At 35.1% G+C, this 18,550-nt stretch overlaps 2 protein-coding genes across 7 annotated transcripts in view; one reads left to right on the top strand and one right to left on the bottom strand.

Annotated features, from left to right (window-relative positions):
- The window catches only part of LOC137656682 (zinc finger protein 91-like), a 430,152-nt gene that overhangs the window by 84,959 nt on the left and 326,643 nt on the right, over nt 1-18,550 (top strand). The window lies entirely within an intron of this gene.
- The window catches only part of LOC137656681 (guanine nucleotide-binding protein G(q) subunit alpha), a 69,837-nt gene that overhangs the window by 51,026 nt on the left and 261 nt on the right, over nt 1-18,550 (bottom strand). For all 6 annotated transcript variants that reach the window (XM_068390869.1, XM_068390873.1, XM_068390868.1 and 3 more), the window contains exon 1: nt 18,058-18,550. This exon is cut by the window's right edge. In XM_068390869.1, coding sequence (XP_068246970.1) covers nt 18,058-18,175 — 118 coding nt within the window. In that variant the 5' untranslated portion in view covers nt 18,176-18,550. The remainder of the gene's footprint in view (nt 1-18,057) is intronic.

Raw genomic sequence — 18,550 nt, 5'->3', positions numbered from 1 at the left:
AACTAATTCAAGGTAATGTGTGTGAAGATTGTACCTAATTCAAGGTAATGTGTGTGAGGATTGTAACTAATTCAAGGCAATGTGTGTGAAGACAGAAACTAATTCAAGGTAATGTGTGAAGATTGTAACTAATTCAAGGCAATATGTGAAGACTGTAACTAATTCAAGGTAATGTGTGAAGATTGTACCTAATTCAAGGTAATGTGTGTGAGGATTGTAACTAATTCAAGGCAATATGTGTGAAGACAGCAACTAATTCAAGGTAATGTGTGAAGATTGTAACTAATTCAAGGTAATGTGTGTGAAGACAAACTAATTCAAGGTAATGTGTGTGAAGATTGTAACTAATTCAAGGTAATGTGTGTGAAGATTGTAACTAATTCAAGGTAATGTGTGTGAAGATTGTAACTAATTCAAGGTAATGTGTGTGAAGATTGTAACTAATTCAAGGTAATGTGTGTGAAGACTGTAACTAATTCAAGGTAATGTGTGTGAAGATTGTAACTAATTCAAGGTAATGTGTGTGAAGATTGTAACTAATTCAAGGTAATGTGTGTGAAGATTGTAACTAATTCAAGGTAATGTGTGTGAAGACTGTAACTAATTCAAGGTAATGTGTGTGAAGATTGTAACTAATTCAAGGTAATGTGTGTGAAGACAAACTAATTCAAGGAAATGTGTGTGAAGATTGTAACTAATTCAAGGTAATGTGTTTGAAGATTGTAACTAATTCAAGGTAATGTGTGTGAAGATTGTAACTAATTCAAGGTAATGTGTGTGAAGATTGTAACTAATTCAAGGTAATGTGTGTGAAGATTGTAACTAATTCAAGGCAATATGTGAAGACTGTAACTAATTCAAGGTAATGTGTGAAGATTGTACCTAATTCAAGGTAATGTGTGTGAGGATTGTAACTAATTCAAGGCAATATGTGTGAAGACAGCAACTAATTCAAGGTAATGTGTGAAGATTGTAACTAATTCAAGGTAATGTGTGAAGACAAACTAATTCAAGGTAATGTGTGTGAAGATTGTAACTAATTCAAGGTAATGTGTGTGAAGATTGTAACTAATTCAAGGTAATGTGTGTGAAGATTGTAACTAATTCAAGGTAATGTGTGTGAAGATTGTAACTAATTCAAGGTAATGTGTGAAGACTGTAACTAATTCAAGGTAATGTGTGTGAAGATTGTAACTAATTCAAGGTAATGTGTGTGAAGACAAACTAATTCAAGGTATTGTGTGTGTGAAGATTGTAACTAATTCAAGGTAATGTGTGTGAAGATTGTAACTAATTCAAGGTAATGTGTGTGAAGACTGTAACTAATTCAAGGTAATGTGTGTGAAGATTGTAACTAATTCAAGGTAATGTGTGTGAAGACTGTAACTAATTCAAGGTAATGTGTGTGAAGATTGTAACTAATTCAAGGTAATGTGTGTGAAGACTGTAACTAATTCAAGGTAATGTGTGTGAAGATTGTAACTAATTCAAGGTAATGTGTGTGAAGATTGTAACTAATTCAAGGTAATGTGTGTGAAGATTGTAACTAATTCAAGGTAATGTGTGTGAAGATTGTAACTAATTCAAGGTAATGTGTGTGAAGATTGTAACTAATTCAAGGTAATGTGTGTGAAGATTGTAACTAATTCAAGGTAATGTGTGTGAAGATTGTAACTAATTCAAGGTAATGTGTGTGAAGACTGTAACTAATTCAAGGTAATGTGTGTGAAGATTGTAACTAATTCAAGGTAATGTGTGTGAAGATTGTAACTAATTCAAGGTAATGTGTGTGAAGACTGTAACTAATTCAAGGTAATGTGTGTGAAGACTGTAACTAATTCAAGGTAATGTGTGTGAAGATTGTAACTAATTCAAGGTAATGTGTGTGAAGATTGTAACTAATTCAAGGCAATATGTGTGAAGACGGAAACTAATTCAAGGTAATGTGAGTGAAGATTGTAACTAATTCAAGGCAATATGTGTGAAGACAGAAACTAATTCAAGGTAATGTGTGTGAAGATTGTAACTAATTCAAGGCAATATGTGTGAAGACAGAAACTAATTCAAGGTAATGTGTGAAGATTGTAACTAATTCAAGGCAATATGTGAAGCTTGTAACTAATTCAAGGTACTGTGCGTGAAGATTGTAACTAATTCAAGGCAATATGTATGAAGACAAAAACTAATTCAAGGTAATGTGTGAAGATTGTTACTAATTCATGGCAATATGTGAACTAATTCAAGGTAATGTGAGTGAAGATTGTAACTAATTCAAGGTAATGTGTGTGAAGATTGTAACTCATTCAAGGCAATATGTGAAGATTGTAACTAATTCTAGGTAATGTGCGTGAAGATTGTAACTAATTCAAGGCAATATGTGTGAAGACAAAAACTAATTCAAGGTAATGTGTGAAGATTGTATCTAATTCAAGGTAATGTGTGTGAAGATTGTAACTAATTCAAGGCAATATGTATGAAGACAGCAACTAATTCAAGGTAATGTGTGAAGATTGTAACTAATTCATGGCAATATGTGAACTAATTCAAGGTAATGTGTGTGAAGATTGTAACTCATTCAAGGCAATATGTGAAGACAGCAACTAATTCAAGGTAATGTGTGAAGATTGTATCTAATTCAAGGTAATGTGTGTGAAGATTGTAACTAATTCAAGGCAATATGTATGAAGACAGCAACTAATTCAAGGTAATGTGTGAAGATTGTAACTAATTCATGGCAATATGTGAACTAATTCAAGGTAATGTGTGTGAAGATTGTAACTCATTCAAGGCAATATGTATGAAGACAGCAACTAACTCAAGGTAATGTGTGAAGATTGTAACTAAATTAATTCAAGGTAATGTGTGAAGATTGTAACTAATTCAAGGCAATATGTGTGAAGACAGAAACTAATTCAAGGTAATGTGTGAAGATTGTAACTCATTCAAGGCAATATGTGAAGATTGTAACTAATTCAAGGTAATGTGTGTGAAGATTGTAACTAATTCAAGGCAATATGTGTGAAGACAGCAACTAATTCAAGGTAATGTGTGAAGATTGTAACTAATTCAAGGTAATGAGTGTGAAAATTGTAACTAATTCAAGGCAATATGTATGAAGACAGCAACTAATTCAAGGTAATGTGTGAAGATTGTAACTAATTAAAGGCATGTGTGTGAAGATTGTGACTAATTCAAGGCATTGTGTGAAGATTGTAACTAATTCAAGGTAATGTGTGTGAAGACAGCAACTAATTCAAGGTAATGTGTGAAGATTGTAACTAATTAAAGGCAATGTGTGTGAAGATTGTGACTAATTCAAGGCAATATGTATGAAGACAGCAACTAATTCAAGGTAATGTGTGAAGATTGTAACTAATTCAAGGTAATGTGTGTGAAGATTGTAACTAATTCAAGGCAATATGTATGAAGACAGCAACTAATTCAAGGTAATGTGTGAAGATTGTAACTAATTCAAGGTAATGTGTGTGAAGATTGTAACTAATTCAAGGTAATGTGTGTGAAGATTGTAACTAATTCAAGGCAATATGTGTAAAGACAGAAAATAATTCAAGGCAATTTGTGAAGATTGTAACTAATTCAAGGTAATGTGTGTGAAGATTGTAACTAATTCAAGGCAATATGTATGAAGACAGCAACTAATTCAAGGTAATGTGTGAAGATTGTAACTAATTCAAGGCAATATGTGAAGATTGTAACTAATTCAAGGTAATGTGTGTGAAGATTGTAACTAATTCAAGGTAATGTGTGTGAAGATTGTAACTAATTCAAGGCAATATGTGTAAAGACAGAAAATAATTCAAGGCAATTTGTGAAGATTGTAACTAATTCAAGGTAATGTGTGTGAAGATTGTAACTAATTCAAGGCAATATGTATGAAGACAGCAACTAATTCAAGGTAATGTGTGAAGATTGTAACTAATTCAAGGTAATGTGTGTGAAGATTGTAACTAATTCAAGGCAATATGTGAAGATTGTAACTAATTCAAGGTAATGTGTGTGAAGATTGTAACTAATTCAAGGTAATGTGTGTGAAGATTGTAACTAATTCAAGGCAATATGTGTAAAGACAGAAAATAATTCAAGGCAATATGTGAAGATTGTAACTAATTCAAGGTAATGTGTGTGAAGATTGTAACTAATTCAAGGCAATATGTATGAAGACAGCAACTAATTCAAGGTAATGTGTGAAGATTGTAACTAATTCAAGGTAATGTGTGTGAAGATTGTAACTAATTCAAGGCAATATGTGAAGATTGTAACTAATTCAAGGTAATGTGTGTGAAGATTGTAACTAATTCAAGGTAATGTGTGTGAAGATTGTAACTAATTCAAGGCAATATGTGTAAAGACAGAAAATAATTCAAGGCAATATGTGAAGATTGTAACTAATTCAAGGTAATGTGTGTGAAGATTGTAACTAATTCAAGGCAATATGTATGAAGACAGCAACTAATTCAAGGTAATGTGTGAAGATTGTAACTAATTCAAGGTAATGTGTGTGAAGATTGTAACTAATTCAAGGCAATATGTGAAGATTGTAACTAATTCAAGGTAATGTGTGTGAAGATTGTAACTAATTCAAGGTAATGTGTGTGAAGATTGTAACTAATTCAAGGCAATATGTGTGAAGACAGAAACTAATTCAAGGCAATATGTGTAAAGACAGCAACTAATTCAAGGCAATTTGTGAAGATTGTAACTAATTCAAGGTAATGTGTGTGAAGACAAACTAATTCAAGGTAGTGTGTGAAGATTGTAAATAATTCAAGGTAATGTGTGAAGATTGTAACTAATTCAAGGTAATATGTGTGAAGACAGAAACTAATTCAAGGCAATATGTGTAAAGACAGCAACTAATTCAAGGCAATTTGTGAAGATTGTAACTAATTCAAGGTAATGTGTGTGAAGACAAACTAATTCAAGGTAGTGTGTGAAGATTGTAACTAATTCAAGGTAATGTGTGAATATTGTAACTAATTCAAGGCAATATGTGAAGACTAACTATTTCAAGGCAATATGTGTGAAGACAGAAACTAATTCAAGGTAATGTGTGAAGATTGTAACTAATTCAAGGCAATATGTGTGAAGACAGAAACTAATTCAAGGTAATGTGTGTGAAGATTGTAACTAATTCAAGGCAATATGTGTGAAGACAGAAACTAATTCAAGGTAATGTGTGTGAAGACTGTAACTAATTCAAGGCAATATGTATGAAGAATAAATAATTCAAGGTAATGTGTGTGAATATTGTAACTAATTCAAGGTAATGTGTGTAAAGATTGTAACTCATTCAAGGTAATGTGTGTGAAGATTGTAACTAATTCAAGGTAATGTGTGTGAAGATTGTAACTAATTCAAGGTAATGTGTGTGAAGATTGTAACTAATTCAAGGCAATGTGTATGAAGATTGTAACTAATTCAAGGCAATATGTGTGAAGACAAACTAATTCAAGGTAATGTGTGTGAAGATTGTAACTAATTCAAGGTAATGTGTGTAAAGATTGTAACTCATTCAAGGTAATGTGTGTGAAGATTGTAACTAATTCAAGGTAATGTGTGTGAAGATTGTAACTAATTCAAGGTAATGTGTGTGAAGATTGTAACTAATTCAAGGCAATGTGTATGAAGATTGTAACTAATTCAAGGCAATATGTGTGAAGACAAACTAATTCAAGGTAATGTGTGTGAAGATTGTAACTAATTCAAGGTAATGTGTGTGAAGATTGTAACTAATTCAAGGCAATATGTGTGAAGACAGAAACTAATTCAAGGTAATGTGTGTGAAGATTGTAACTAATTTAAGGCAATATGTGTGAAGACAGAAACTAATTCAAGGTAATATGTGTGAAGACTGTAACTAATTCAAGGCAATATGTATGAAGAATAAATAATTCAAGGTAATGTGTGTGAATATTGTAACTAATTCAAGGTAATGTGTGTAAAGATTGTAACTCATTCAAGGTAATGTGTGTGAAGATTGTAACTAATTCAAAGTAATGTGTATGAAGATTGTAACTCATCGTGGTTGATGTGTGTAAAGATTGTAAATAATCATGGGTGATGTGTAAAGATTGTAACTAATCGTGGGTGATATGCACAAAGATTGTAACTAATAGAGGGTTATATGTGTAAAGATTGTAACTAATAGTGGGTGACATTTGTAAAGATTGTAACTAATCGTGAGATACATATGAAGACTGTCATCAACCATGGTGGTTATGTATAAAAATTGAGACTATGGTGGCCTAGTGTGTAAAGATTGCAAATAACTGTGGGTAATATGTGCAAGTATTGTATATAGTCATGGGTGAATAAATCTGCAACTAATCATGACCAACAGGTGTGAAAAAGGCTACTAATTGTGGGAAATGTTTGAAGAATGCACCCAAATGTCAGTGATGTGTGGGGAGCTGTAACCCATCAGGGGAGATATTAGTGAAAATTGTAACTGATCATTGATGAACTGGGTAAAGATTATACCTAATTGTGGAAAATTTGTGTAAAGATGTGTAACTAATCATTGGCAATGTTACAGGATTGTTACTAACCGTGAGTCGTATGTAATTGTGACTAATCATGGCACTGTGTGTGTGTGTGTGTGTGAATTTAAATAAGGTTCTGATTCATAAAAAAACCAGTATCGTTCATAAGATTCGGAGGTCAAGAGAGACTTCTTTTTCAGTTAACTAACACTACTTTTTTCTTCATCAATCAAAAGTAGTTTCGAGGAAGAAGGAAAATTTCTATATACAGTATAAAGTTTTAAAATTCATTCCCTAGTGACTAAATGCCAACCAATGATAACACAAATCAGAGATAAAGTAAATAATTGGAAAAAGTGAGATTTTATATGTGAGATTTCAAGAAGTAAACTTCTGTACAAAATTTCCCATTATGAAACATGCACAGTGGCCCTCGAGATGTATCAAGACAGGCCACTCATCCCCATGACAGAAGTTATAGGATTGTTGGAATTAAATAAATCTTAATTCAACAACATATTAGTATTCAAAGGGTTTATGTTGCTATCCGAATAGGGCAACTATTTGTGACAGATGAATCAACGATGAGCCACCATCTTCCTCAACTCCTAAGCTCTTTGCTAAACCTTACACACTTCATCAGCTGAAAAAATATGCTATCCTCTTTGTCAAATAGAAAACCAATACTTTTCATCTTACATACACTCTTGTGCTATCTGATATTGAGGTTGTGGTGGCCTGGTGGTAACATCATTGCCTGATGATAGCCAGACTGGGTTCGAATCCTGCTCAAACTCGTAAGTTCATTTGGTCGCTGTAATCTCACCATCCTTATGAGCTAAGGATGGGAGGTTTGGGGGAGCTTATAGGTCTATCTGCCGAGTCATTAGCAGCTATTCCCTGGCTCTCCTCGGTCCTAGTTTTGGAGGAGAGGGGGGCTTGGGCGCTGATCATTTGTAATATAGTCAGTCTCTAGGGCATTGTCCTGTTTGATTGGGCAATGTCACTGTTCCTTGCCTCTGCCATTCATGAGCGGCCTTTAAAACCTTTAAATATTCCCATAAAATCTTTCTTTCCTTTCCCACGGATTATTCTTACTCTTCTCCTCCCCCCTTCCTCTAAAACCATTTGATGTTTAAATTTTTAATTTCTCCCAGTAGGCAGTAATTTACTGTAGTAAAATTTCAACTACTCCCATTCAGTCCCAATTGAAAAGTTTTCTCCCTTTTACACAACAACGATTACTTTAAAGTTATCTAACTTTCTCAGATTTTTTAAAAAATGTCTTCGTTAACCCCAAAAAGGTGCCCCCTAGTAGTCCAGCTGAAGTACTGTACATAATGGTAGTAGCACTCGGGATACCAGATTCAATGCCTCTTATTTTCTCATCATGACTAAACCACCTGCAACTACTAATCTTATCACCTGTTGCCTGCTCAATAGAGATTTTCTTAAGTTTTCTCAAAACCACAAAAATAAACTGCTGTTTATTAAAAAGTATGCCTTCTTTTTTCCTAATAACATGAGCCATGTAGGGCAAATGGTGTTATCTGATAACATGCTACTTAACATTTTCCATTTCTATCTATTTATACACTTTATTGCCTCTAAGAAACAGCACTGATGATCTTTTTAGGTTAAAAGGATACATTTATACTGAAACAACTCTATAACACTTCAGAAAGTTTGACAAGGAAAAACCTGACAGTGCGATGTGCTGTACTTTAAAAGAAATGACACCTTCAGATTTTCAACAGCCATTACTACATTCTGAATGTCAGGACTTTCACACTAGGTGACCATACATATAGTGAATTTTCTCCACTATCCAGAGTAATTTCCACCTGAATTCCCCACTAATCTAGGTCTTCATGTGTGGGATACACCCTTCTACCATGGTTTTCAAGGCCAATCTCCTCTTTTTAGTACTGTTACTTGTCTGACTGACTGTGCTTTATTACATGTACAAATCTATTCTATCTCTGTGATCTCAGCCTATCTTCTAAACTACAGGTACTCAGATACAAAGCAGATTGACAAAAATGGCTTTAAAAGGCCTCCGTTGATATTTTCAGTTTGATATTAACCAATAAAAACAGACGTGAAACTACTGCATAGCATAAATAAACTATCTTAAGATTCATTATAAGTTTGTGATATTAATAACTATATATGAGGTCCAGCTCATGCAAATACAAACTCCTCAGTATGTAAATTAGATGGACGAACAGATGCGTGCTATGAGAGCCAGAACTTGTGAGAATGGAACAAACCCCCCCCCCCCAAAAAAAAAAATTCAATGCCCACTGCAACTATGTCTTAAGCGCTTGGCCACACCCATTTCCCTACAACGATGTACTACACCACACTGTAGTGTGATAAAAAGAAAAAAAATTATACCTTAATCCTTCAAAAAGAAACTATTCGACAAATGGAGACCATAAAGCCTGTATGGTATTGATGAAAAGTAATAAATTGATCAGCCTAAAATATTTTCCAGACATAAATTACCCTAAACAAGATGCAATTCCTAATCACCTCCTGCTAACAGGAAGATTACCTCTAACACCATATAATTGCAAAGGAATATGGGCAGAGAATCAGAGAACCAAAATGGATTGGATTGGATGACATTACAGCTCGAGGCTGCCCAGACACTGAAACTAGTGAGGTCATTGAATATAATCATAATTTTATTCAACGAAGATATTAAAACAACATGCAATCACATATACAACCCATTTGCACATTTTTCACTCATTCAATCAGTGACAACTACAGTGGAAATGCAAACCACCTTAGGATTCAGTAATGTGCAGTGGAAATGCAAACCACCTTAGGATTCAGTAATGTGCAGTGGAAATGCAAACCACCTTAGGATTCAGTAATGTGCAGTGGAAATGCAAACCACCTTAGGATTCAGTAATGTGCAGTGGAAATGCAAACCACCTTAGGATTCAGTAATGTGCAGTGGAAATGCAAACCACCTTAGGATTCAGTAATGTGCAGTGGAAATGCAAACCACCTTAGGATTCAGTAATGTGCAGTGGAAATGCAAACCACCTTAGGATTCAGTAATGAGCAAAATGGTGATGTTTGGTATGATATTTGAGCTTGGTATCCCTTTTACCCCCAAGGTAAGGTTAAATTTTGAGCACATTTTGTTATATATTTTATTTTAAATTGCTCTAACAGCCTTAATTTTTGTCATAGAGGACAGGCTGGTCTCATTCATTTGGAAAATGCCTGAAGTTTCTCATAAATTTATCAGAAACATGCAAAAACAGGTAAATAACAGTGTTTTGCAAGAGTACCAGTACGTCCAATTTGGGGCTAAAGGGTTAAAAATCGTTCCAAATTCCACGATTTTTAATATGGCTCATTTCTCCTGTCTTGCTCTACTGAATTGAACGCTAATCCCACTAAACCCAACTTGAAAAAGTCAGGTTGGAGTTAGGAACCAGGCAAATAAGATCAGAATTACCCCCATGGAATCACTGGAATTCAGAGTTTAAAAAAGGAAATTAAGTAAGTTTAGAGCTTTGAAGCATATCACTATGAAAAATTTCCGTCTGACTGTATACTGGGTTAATGAAAATAGCAAGGTAGAAAATGCATATGCTCCCCCACCCCATTAAAATCGATTATTTTCAAGTCAAGAAAAACAAGAACCTGATATTGGAGGAATAGTCTAGATCATCATATAATTTTTGTTTTCACACACAAAAGCCAAAGTATTGGGCAATCTAATATCCTTGAGTAGCCCAGGCCAGAACGAAGAAAATGGAGAGGATACATTCGTACGAGTCAAAAAAAAAGTTAATTTACTTTCTAAGTAACATTTTTTATGCATTGAGAAATGCAATCGCGATACTGTACCCTTATAAAAATTAACCAACAAGAAATTGGCAAAGCTTTAGAAATGTCTTGATATCATTATCAATACTGTCCATACAGTATACTGTACAGTTTAGTATTAAATATTCCTATAGGGACAAAATTGGCATTGAGACAAACATTTCCTTCAATTTTCAAAGGAAGAAGAAAGACAGTGAGAAGAACTTTACCCGAAATGAAAAGGCTAAATTTTATGTCCTCAAAAAATAACCAACAATGACAATTAGCTATCAAACGTTTAACAATCAATTTGACTGTGGCAACCATTTCAAATGACAATACAGGAATATGAATCTTACCACTATACAATGATCTTTTGTAGTATTTGTGGAAATATATCTTACCAACATCAAACCAAATTTATTTTCAATTCAATTCAAATCAAGTACAATATGTTCTGTAAATCATTTACTAGAATGATGGAACTGTCAAAAATATAAAAACCAATTGGCCTCCTGGCACTTAACACTAAACCTCATGACTCGTGGAATTAGCCTACTGTACATTAGATCCTCAACTCAAAACTTAATTAGTTCAAAAAACTTGTTTGTAAGGCAAATTTTTGTAAGTCAAATCTTGTTAAATTTTGGTTTATGGTATGCCTTACCTGAATCCCATGACTATGATTTCCAGCTAAAAAAAAAGTCTATTAATAGTTGAGTTTCATATGAAATAGATATCAAATTATCACAAATGTTGTTTTGCTTACTGTATGAAATGATATAATAGTTTTATTTCAGTATTTCTTTATCTTGATTTTGTTTTTTTCTGTCGGATTTGTGTTTATATCTCCCAATGTTTTTAAGTTGAGGACCTTTTACTGTAGTTTTCAATACGTCAAAACAAAAACTATTAGTTCCAGCTAGTACAGAAAAAAAAAACAGCGATGACCATACTGGGGATCAAATCACAAGCTTGTAATAATGTGTAAGTAGCCAAACAAACTTGCGCATAAAACTTGCAAAATTCAAACTTGCAGCAAATGTTTTTATGTTAAAAAGGCTGATATAAGTTTCTAAAGTTTATGAAATATCTGTTTTAACGTTGTTAATGTTTTTAAATATCTTACTTTAATTGATCATGAATTCTCATATTCATATATTTCCTTATTTCCTTTCCTCACTGAGGTATTTTTCCCCTGCTGGAGCCCTTATGCTGCTTACAGCATCTTGCTTTTCCAACTAGGGTTATAGCTTAGCTAGTAGAAGTAGTAATAACAATACCGAATAACAAATTTATGCAAATGCATACATTACCATGTCAATGAAAACTATTAAATAAAAACAGCAAAATTCTCTTAACAATAACCAGACTACATTTTATATTTGAGTGCTAAATAAAAAAAAATATTACAAAATTTTTTTAGATGTTGATATAAGAATAAAAGACCCAGGCTTACATGACTGAGGACTATGAAACGTGAAGCAGATGATGAATGGCGAAGTATTGATTCAAAAGCTTAAGATAGAGACGACTGGCAAAATCTGACCGAGGCATTTGCGTCAATAGGCGTAACAGGAAGAGATGATGATGATGATCATATGAATAAGAGCCATAAATACAGTAACTTCAACCAAGGTTATAATTCTCATAACATATCATAATAATAAGTCATTAAGATTAAAAAAATGCACATACTGTACACCTATACATTGTAAAAAGACTACCGGCCACTGATTTGTGAGGTACCCTTCCAAAGTGATAGCAACTGTGCAAAGAAAAGGAGGAAAACATTAAAAAATGTAAAATAATCTATGGTTATGCGGCAAAACTACAGGTATGTACGACATGATTAAGCTTTTGGTACAAATTGCTGATGATCTTTTGAACTTCTTTATTAAGAATGTATTTGCACAACAAAAGCACAGAACAGTACAGCAAAGAGACAAGTGAAATTGGGAAGGGACTACAGTACTACAAAGTGAAGCAGTAAAGAGGAAGAGGAAGCCATGAAGAGCCACAGAAACTCTAGGTCGAGACTCACAGAGTATAACATGACGAACTTGAACCTCCTCGCTATACTCCAAAGTGAATGAAATTGCAACCGAAGCAATAAAGTTACAAAGTAAGCCACCCGCAGGCTGGCAAAGAAGACAACTAGGAATATCAGACAGCAAAGGGAGAAGAGGATATACACTAATGATACTGTAGTCATAAAAAGACCGAAAAATGCACACAAGATCCCAATAATACTGCAAAACGGACTACATTTGTTTCCGAGTGTGAACCATTATAAACTTTCCTTCTACAGTAATAATCTTTAGAAATACAGTATTGTCATTATAGTACAAACATTCTTAGATTCTTAGATTTGTTCTTACCTAAGACCTGAAAATATGACTAGGAAAAGGCCAAGAGGGTGGGTTACTAAGAGCTCAAGTTGAGAAGGATCTGATGAGCATAATAGAAAAGTAAAGTACTTGTGTTGCAATGACTATAGTCCATTTCTTTTATCGAGGCAGATTTGCACCGACTCGCAGCGGTGCCCTTTTAGCTCGGAAAATTTTCCTGATCGCTGATTGGTTAGAATTATCTCGTCCAACCAATCAGCGATCAGGAAACTTTTCCGAGCTAAAAGGGCACCGCTGCGAGTCAGTGCAAACCTGCATCGCTAAAAGAAATTGACTATAGTATATGGGTGGAACCTGACTTCCAGATTCTGATGCATATACAGTACAGACACTATACTAAAGCCTGACCTAAAGTGTTTATAGCCTAATTTCAGTTGCCACTGCCCTGATCATCATCATTTCTTATCATGCCAGTGTCGAACCCACGGAAGAGCGTTGTCGTTTGCCTTTCTGTGGTCTTGATCTGAGCAATGGAAGGCCCATTGGGCACCCTCGTAGGATGTATTCCATTGTTTGAGATGTTGCCTCACGTAGGCATTCACGGTTGGTGGATAATCCCCAATTGTGACAGGTAACTCCAGTTTTACCTTTGCTCTGTTTAGGGGTACCCAGCCCTTCCTGGAGAAGGTTGTTCAGCTGGCCAAATTTTCATTTAGGCTGGGCAGCATCTCATTGGCCAGCCATCGGTTACTTTCCAGCTACTTTTCCAGCCTGCGAGCAGCTGCCCGGATGTCAAACGTTAACTAAATACGTACAGTAATTTTTCAAGAGATATTCGAGTCATGAAAAATGGATCCCAACAAAATAGCTTTTCAACGAACATTATGCACTAGAACAAAATGGGGTTTACCTGCAATGAGCTAATATGGATACAAAGAAATGGCACAAGATAAAAACAGCATGCCTAATTCTATTAAAGCAGCCACCAACCTCTACTGCAGAGATGTTGAAACAGGGCGTCAGTGTGAAAACAATACTTACATATTGTACAGTACAATAATTATTTTGCCTAAGCATATCCTGACCATTTTGGCCGATGTGTTTAACAGTAAGCAAAGTAATGAGAAAATGAGGTTCCTCATTATATTTTCCTAAAGCTAAATTTGCCAGCTAAGCTTTTCGATCTGGAAATTAAAACACTTTAACTGGACTTTAATATGGTGAAGACCCAAATTGTATTTTTCCTTTCTTTTTATCAAGACAGCTGATTTCTTATTTCCTAAAATGTCTTGTTATTTTTCACAAGTTAGCAAAAACAGGTTCGTTTTGAAACTGTTAGAGAACTGGTAATGTTTATCCATTAGGTAAATGTTTTTTGTGGAAGCTCTAGCCCTGTTGATTACCACCCTATTTCCATAATTCCCACATCTCATTTTTTTAATGTCTTTTGACAAAACATCTAAATAGGTTTGCCAAAGATATTCATCTGCTCCCTATTTTAAAGTTTGCATTAACAAGTGCCTTGAAGGATGTGATGACCTTTTTACAATTTCTAATTATATACAGAAATCCCTAAATTATGGTCAGTAAGATCAAATGATTGGCCTTAATTTTAGTGCTGCCTTTGACTGCGTAAATCATAAGGCTCTTGTTTTCGAACCTAGAGATGTGAGTACAGTAGATGGGTCTTTTCATAGCCTCATTAAATTTTGAAGAAATAAATTATAATGAGTAGCTTTAGATTAGAACCATGATGATTTTATGAATGTGCTATAATATCTGGCAGTCATCAAGGTGTTCTCAGCCAATTATATGTACACGAATAATATGCGAGTTGTCTTGTTGCATATGCAATTGATGCTACTGTACTGTTTGGATCAGTTCCACCTCCTGAACAGACCAGTGGTTGCTATATATCTTACAAATCTAGGTAAAATTAGGGCTTAACGCAAATTATGGGGTATGAAGTTGAACCGTAACAAAACTCAAATGTAAATATAAGTAAGTCTAGGGCAGTGGCTCCTCAAGAACCAGAATTTTGCATTAGCAATGCAGTATGTCCTTTATTTGAAATTACAGTATAAGAGTGATTCTTTATTGCAAATATACTTTTGAGAAACACATTGTCTGTTATCCCTTTAATTGCATGAAAATTTTACATATTGATAAAGTATTTTAGAACTTCTGATAATCAATCTATCCTCAGTAAATGTTTTCAATTCTTTCATTATACCAAGTTTTGAGTATTTTTCTAATCTTAATTTGTTGAACCCAATCTTGTAGTTTAACCCTTGGAGCTATGTCCAATTTCCATACATCTAGCACCATAAGACATATATTACGTACAGTAATTATTAGTTTTTCTCTTTTATCATTTACATTTATGAGTTTATTAATACGCAACATTACATACCAATATGAAGGGAATTTTTTAGTTATAGACCAACAATAAATAGTATGAAGTGTTAATCCTGTTGTAAGTTTTGTGTTAAGCATTGTTAAATCGAATTTCAAAAAAATGAGCCTGGAATATGAATGCCAGATAATCTTCATATTAATCTCTAGCAAAAATTTCTTCTTTTTTTCATAATTCTGGCCATCCTTGACAGTGTGAAGTACAGTATGTATGAAGCTAATTCCAACAGACCTGCCTTCTCCATCATAAGGCTCAATACCAGACGGCATTCTAGAAGTTTTATTCCTGGTTTGACAAGATGGGGTTTACCTGCAATGAGCTAATGACCTTCCCAATTTGGTGTTGCACAATTGAAGCTACAAAAGTGGAAACATGTTGCAAATCCTTTTAAGTTAAACACATTGACACGTCTCGTTTAAGTTTATTACAGGTGACATATCTGTTTTTGACGTTAATAGTTTAAATATTGAAACATGTTGCAAATCCTTTTTAGTTAAACACATTGACACGTCTCGTTTAACAGTTTATTATAGCCGACATATCTGTTTTTGACGTTAATAGTTTATATAGGACATATCTGTTTTGACATTGTTACTGTTTTTAGAATGATTTATTGTTAATTTATTCTCATAATTTATTTATTTCCATATTTCCTTTCCTCACTGGGCTATTTTTCCCTATTGGAGCCCTTGGGCTTATAGCATCTTGCTTTTCCAACTAGGGGGTTGTAGCTTGGCTAATAATAATAATAATAATAATAATAATAATAATAATAATAATAATAATAATAATCTATTGTAAGGTTGTTACTTAATATATTTTCTACATTTATTATTTATCATGTATCGTTTATGTATGTATTTCCTTCACACACTAAGTTGCTTTCCCTTTTGAAGACCTTGGGCTTGTAACCTTCTGCTTTTCAAACTATTGTTGTAGTTTAGCTGATGATAATAATAATAATAATAATAATAACAACAAATAATAATGACAACTATAGTAAATAACAATACCTACAGCCACCCCTAACTGTACTAAAGAACAGGGGCTTATATTACATAGCCTAGGGCTTCAGCAAAGAACCCACGGCCAATGAACAAGAGCCCGTACAGAGCATTTGGTGACTATATATACGTAATGCTGATCCTAATATTTCAATAGGGTAGGTTAGGAAATGAGCCTATGGTACCCCATCTGCAAAGTTAATCAGTGATAATCCACCTGTTGCTCGTAAATCTTCAAGTCAAAATTGAATTTAAACATTATTCATAGAATATGCTTGTATCCCAGATTATCCCTAGCTTATTGAATCATGCAGAGCATTGCTGTTAAATTGAAACTGTATTTTTACTTCATTACTTAGCCTGGCTTGACATCATTACTCAACGATTGCACAATTTAATGACATCAAAATTAATGATTGTAACATAAGAATCATTGGCATTGACCAAAGGAGAGCCCTTTCTAACTAGGGTCACTCATTGTTATTATTATTAGCAAAGCTACACGCCTAGTTGGAAAAGCAAGATGCTAAAAGCCCAAGGGCTCCAACAGGAAAAAAAATCCCAGTGAGGACAGGAGATACGGAAATACATAGGCCATATAAGAAATAATGAAAAAATTTAAATAAGACATTTTAAAAACAGTAACAATATCAAAGCAGAGATTTCATATATAGTATAAAATATGAACAGACTTATGTCAGCCTGTTCAACATAAAAACATTTGCTGCAACTTTGAACTTTTGAAGTTCTACCGATATTATGAATAACTATAAAGTTGGGGAATTCTATTTCCAGGTTCTCTACATTAAAGAAATCTATTAACTTGATATAGGCTAAATAGGACCTCCACTTAAAGGAATGGGCTGCCTAAAAGCAAGGGAACTACCTTAAGCTCCCACACCTACAAAAACACAAAAAATTGCCTAACCTATCACATAACCTCTACAAAATTGACCCAACTGATACAACACAGACCTGGCATAAGGCCACCCCCCACCAAACCTGCTAGCCTTAGGATCACTCGACCACTGACCAACATACCCTTTTCACCACATACCTAAATAAGCCTTATGTCCTAAATCTGCCCAATTCCTCTCAAAATGGTCAAAGGGCTGCCCAGATCCTCCTCAGTCCCAAAAGAAGGACAGAGGGGCTGCCCAGACCCTCCTGTCCCAAAAGAAGGTCAGAATCACTACCCAGACCCTCCTCTGCCCCCCCCCCTAAAAAAAATTAAAGGGGCTGGCCAGACCCTCCTTTAAAAAAAAAAAAAAAAAGTAAAAAGGGCTGCCCAGCCCCTTCTGTCCCAATAGAACGCCAGAGGGGCTACCCAGACCCTCCTATGTCCCAAACAATGTTACAGGGGCTACCCGGACCCTACACTGTCATAAAAGCAGGTCAATTGGGCTGCCTAGACCCTCCAATGTCCCAAAACGGACACAACTTTCCCCTTCCGAAGACGTCCGTCAGCGGAATGGAAGGAGCCCCACCCAAACTCAACCTTAAACTGCCAATTGCCTCTCAGGGGCCATTCTTTCGTCTAAAAATTACAGACCAATTGAATAACATCTCCATGGACCACGAAATAAGCCAGACCACCACCCCCGTCGGCCTCCGTGCGAGCGTAGGGGTGAAAGTGGGGTGTTATATTGAGGTTGTTAGCCTGTTGATGATCTGTCAATATGAGATGGGGGACCGAGATTGTCATCAGCTGAAGGCTTTCTGCTACGGGATCTGGATATGTTATGAGTAATTAAGCTTGCCCGCATTAAATACACAGTAATCTGAGGTCAAAGGAGGTCAAAGGTCACGTCAACTTGACCAGAGAGGTCAATTTATGCCTGACCTCGGTAATGTAAACACGCAATGTAGCAGACGACCCCGATAGTCGCCTGACTATTTCCCTTATTTAGAGACGAACTATTCACTTAATAGTAATGAAGGCTTACCCAATAATAGTAGTTTGAGTTCCCTGCGGGCATCCCTCTTATCCTTGCGTAATTGTCGCTCAATTTCCTGGTTTATTCGCTTTTGTTCCTTAGCCTCTTCGCTCAGACAGCACGCCATGATGTTGGCCCTCGCCTTATTTATCTATTTCGAGGGTTTCCACGGCACTAATAGACCCGGCACTTATTCCTCTTCCTCTTCTCTCTCTCCCCGCCTTTCTCCTCGAAGGGGAAGCGGCGCGGAAGCGGGGAATCGTCGCAATTTTTAATAAATTCGCTTCACCACAAGAGAAATCTTAAGGCCAAATAGGTGCGGTGGGATGACTCCTCCAGCCGAGTCCAAACTGAAGGGAAGCACCTCCCTACGCGTCTAATTCCCTTCGTATGATCGCAAGGGCTTATATACCTAATTACTTCCAGTCCCTGCACCTGGTAAGTATTAATGGCCGTCACTTCAGGGGCTTCTTCTGACCAAAAAAGGTATTTGAGGCGAATA

The sequence above is a fragment of the Palaemon carinicauda genome, chromosome 17 (assembly GCF_036898095.1).
Source record: "Palaemon carinicauda isolate YSFRI2023 chromosome 17, ASM3689809v2, whole genome shotgun sequence".
NCBI lineage: Eukaryota > Metazoa > Arthropoda > Malacostraca > Decapoda > Palaemonidae > Palaemon > Palaemon carinicauda.
This window is presented reverse-complemented; position numbering and strand designations above follow the sequence as displayed.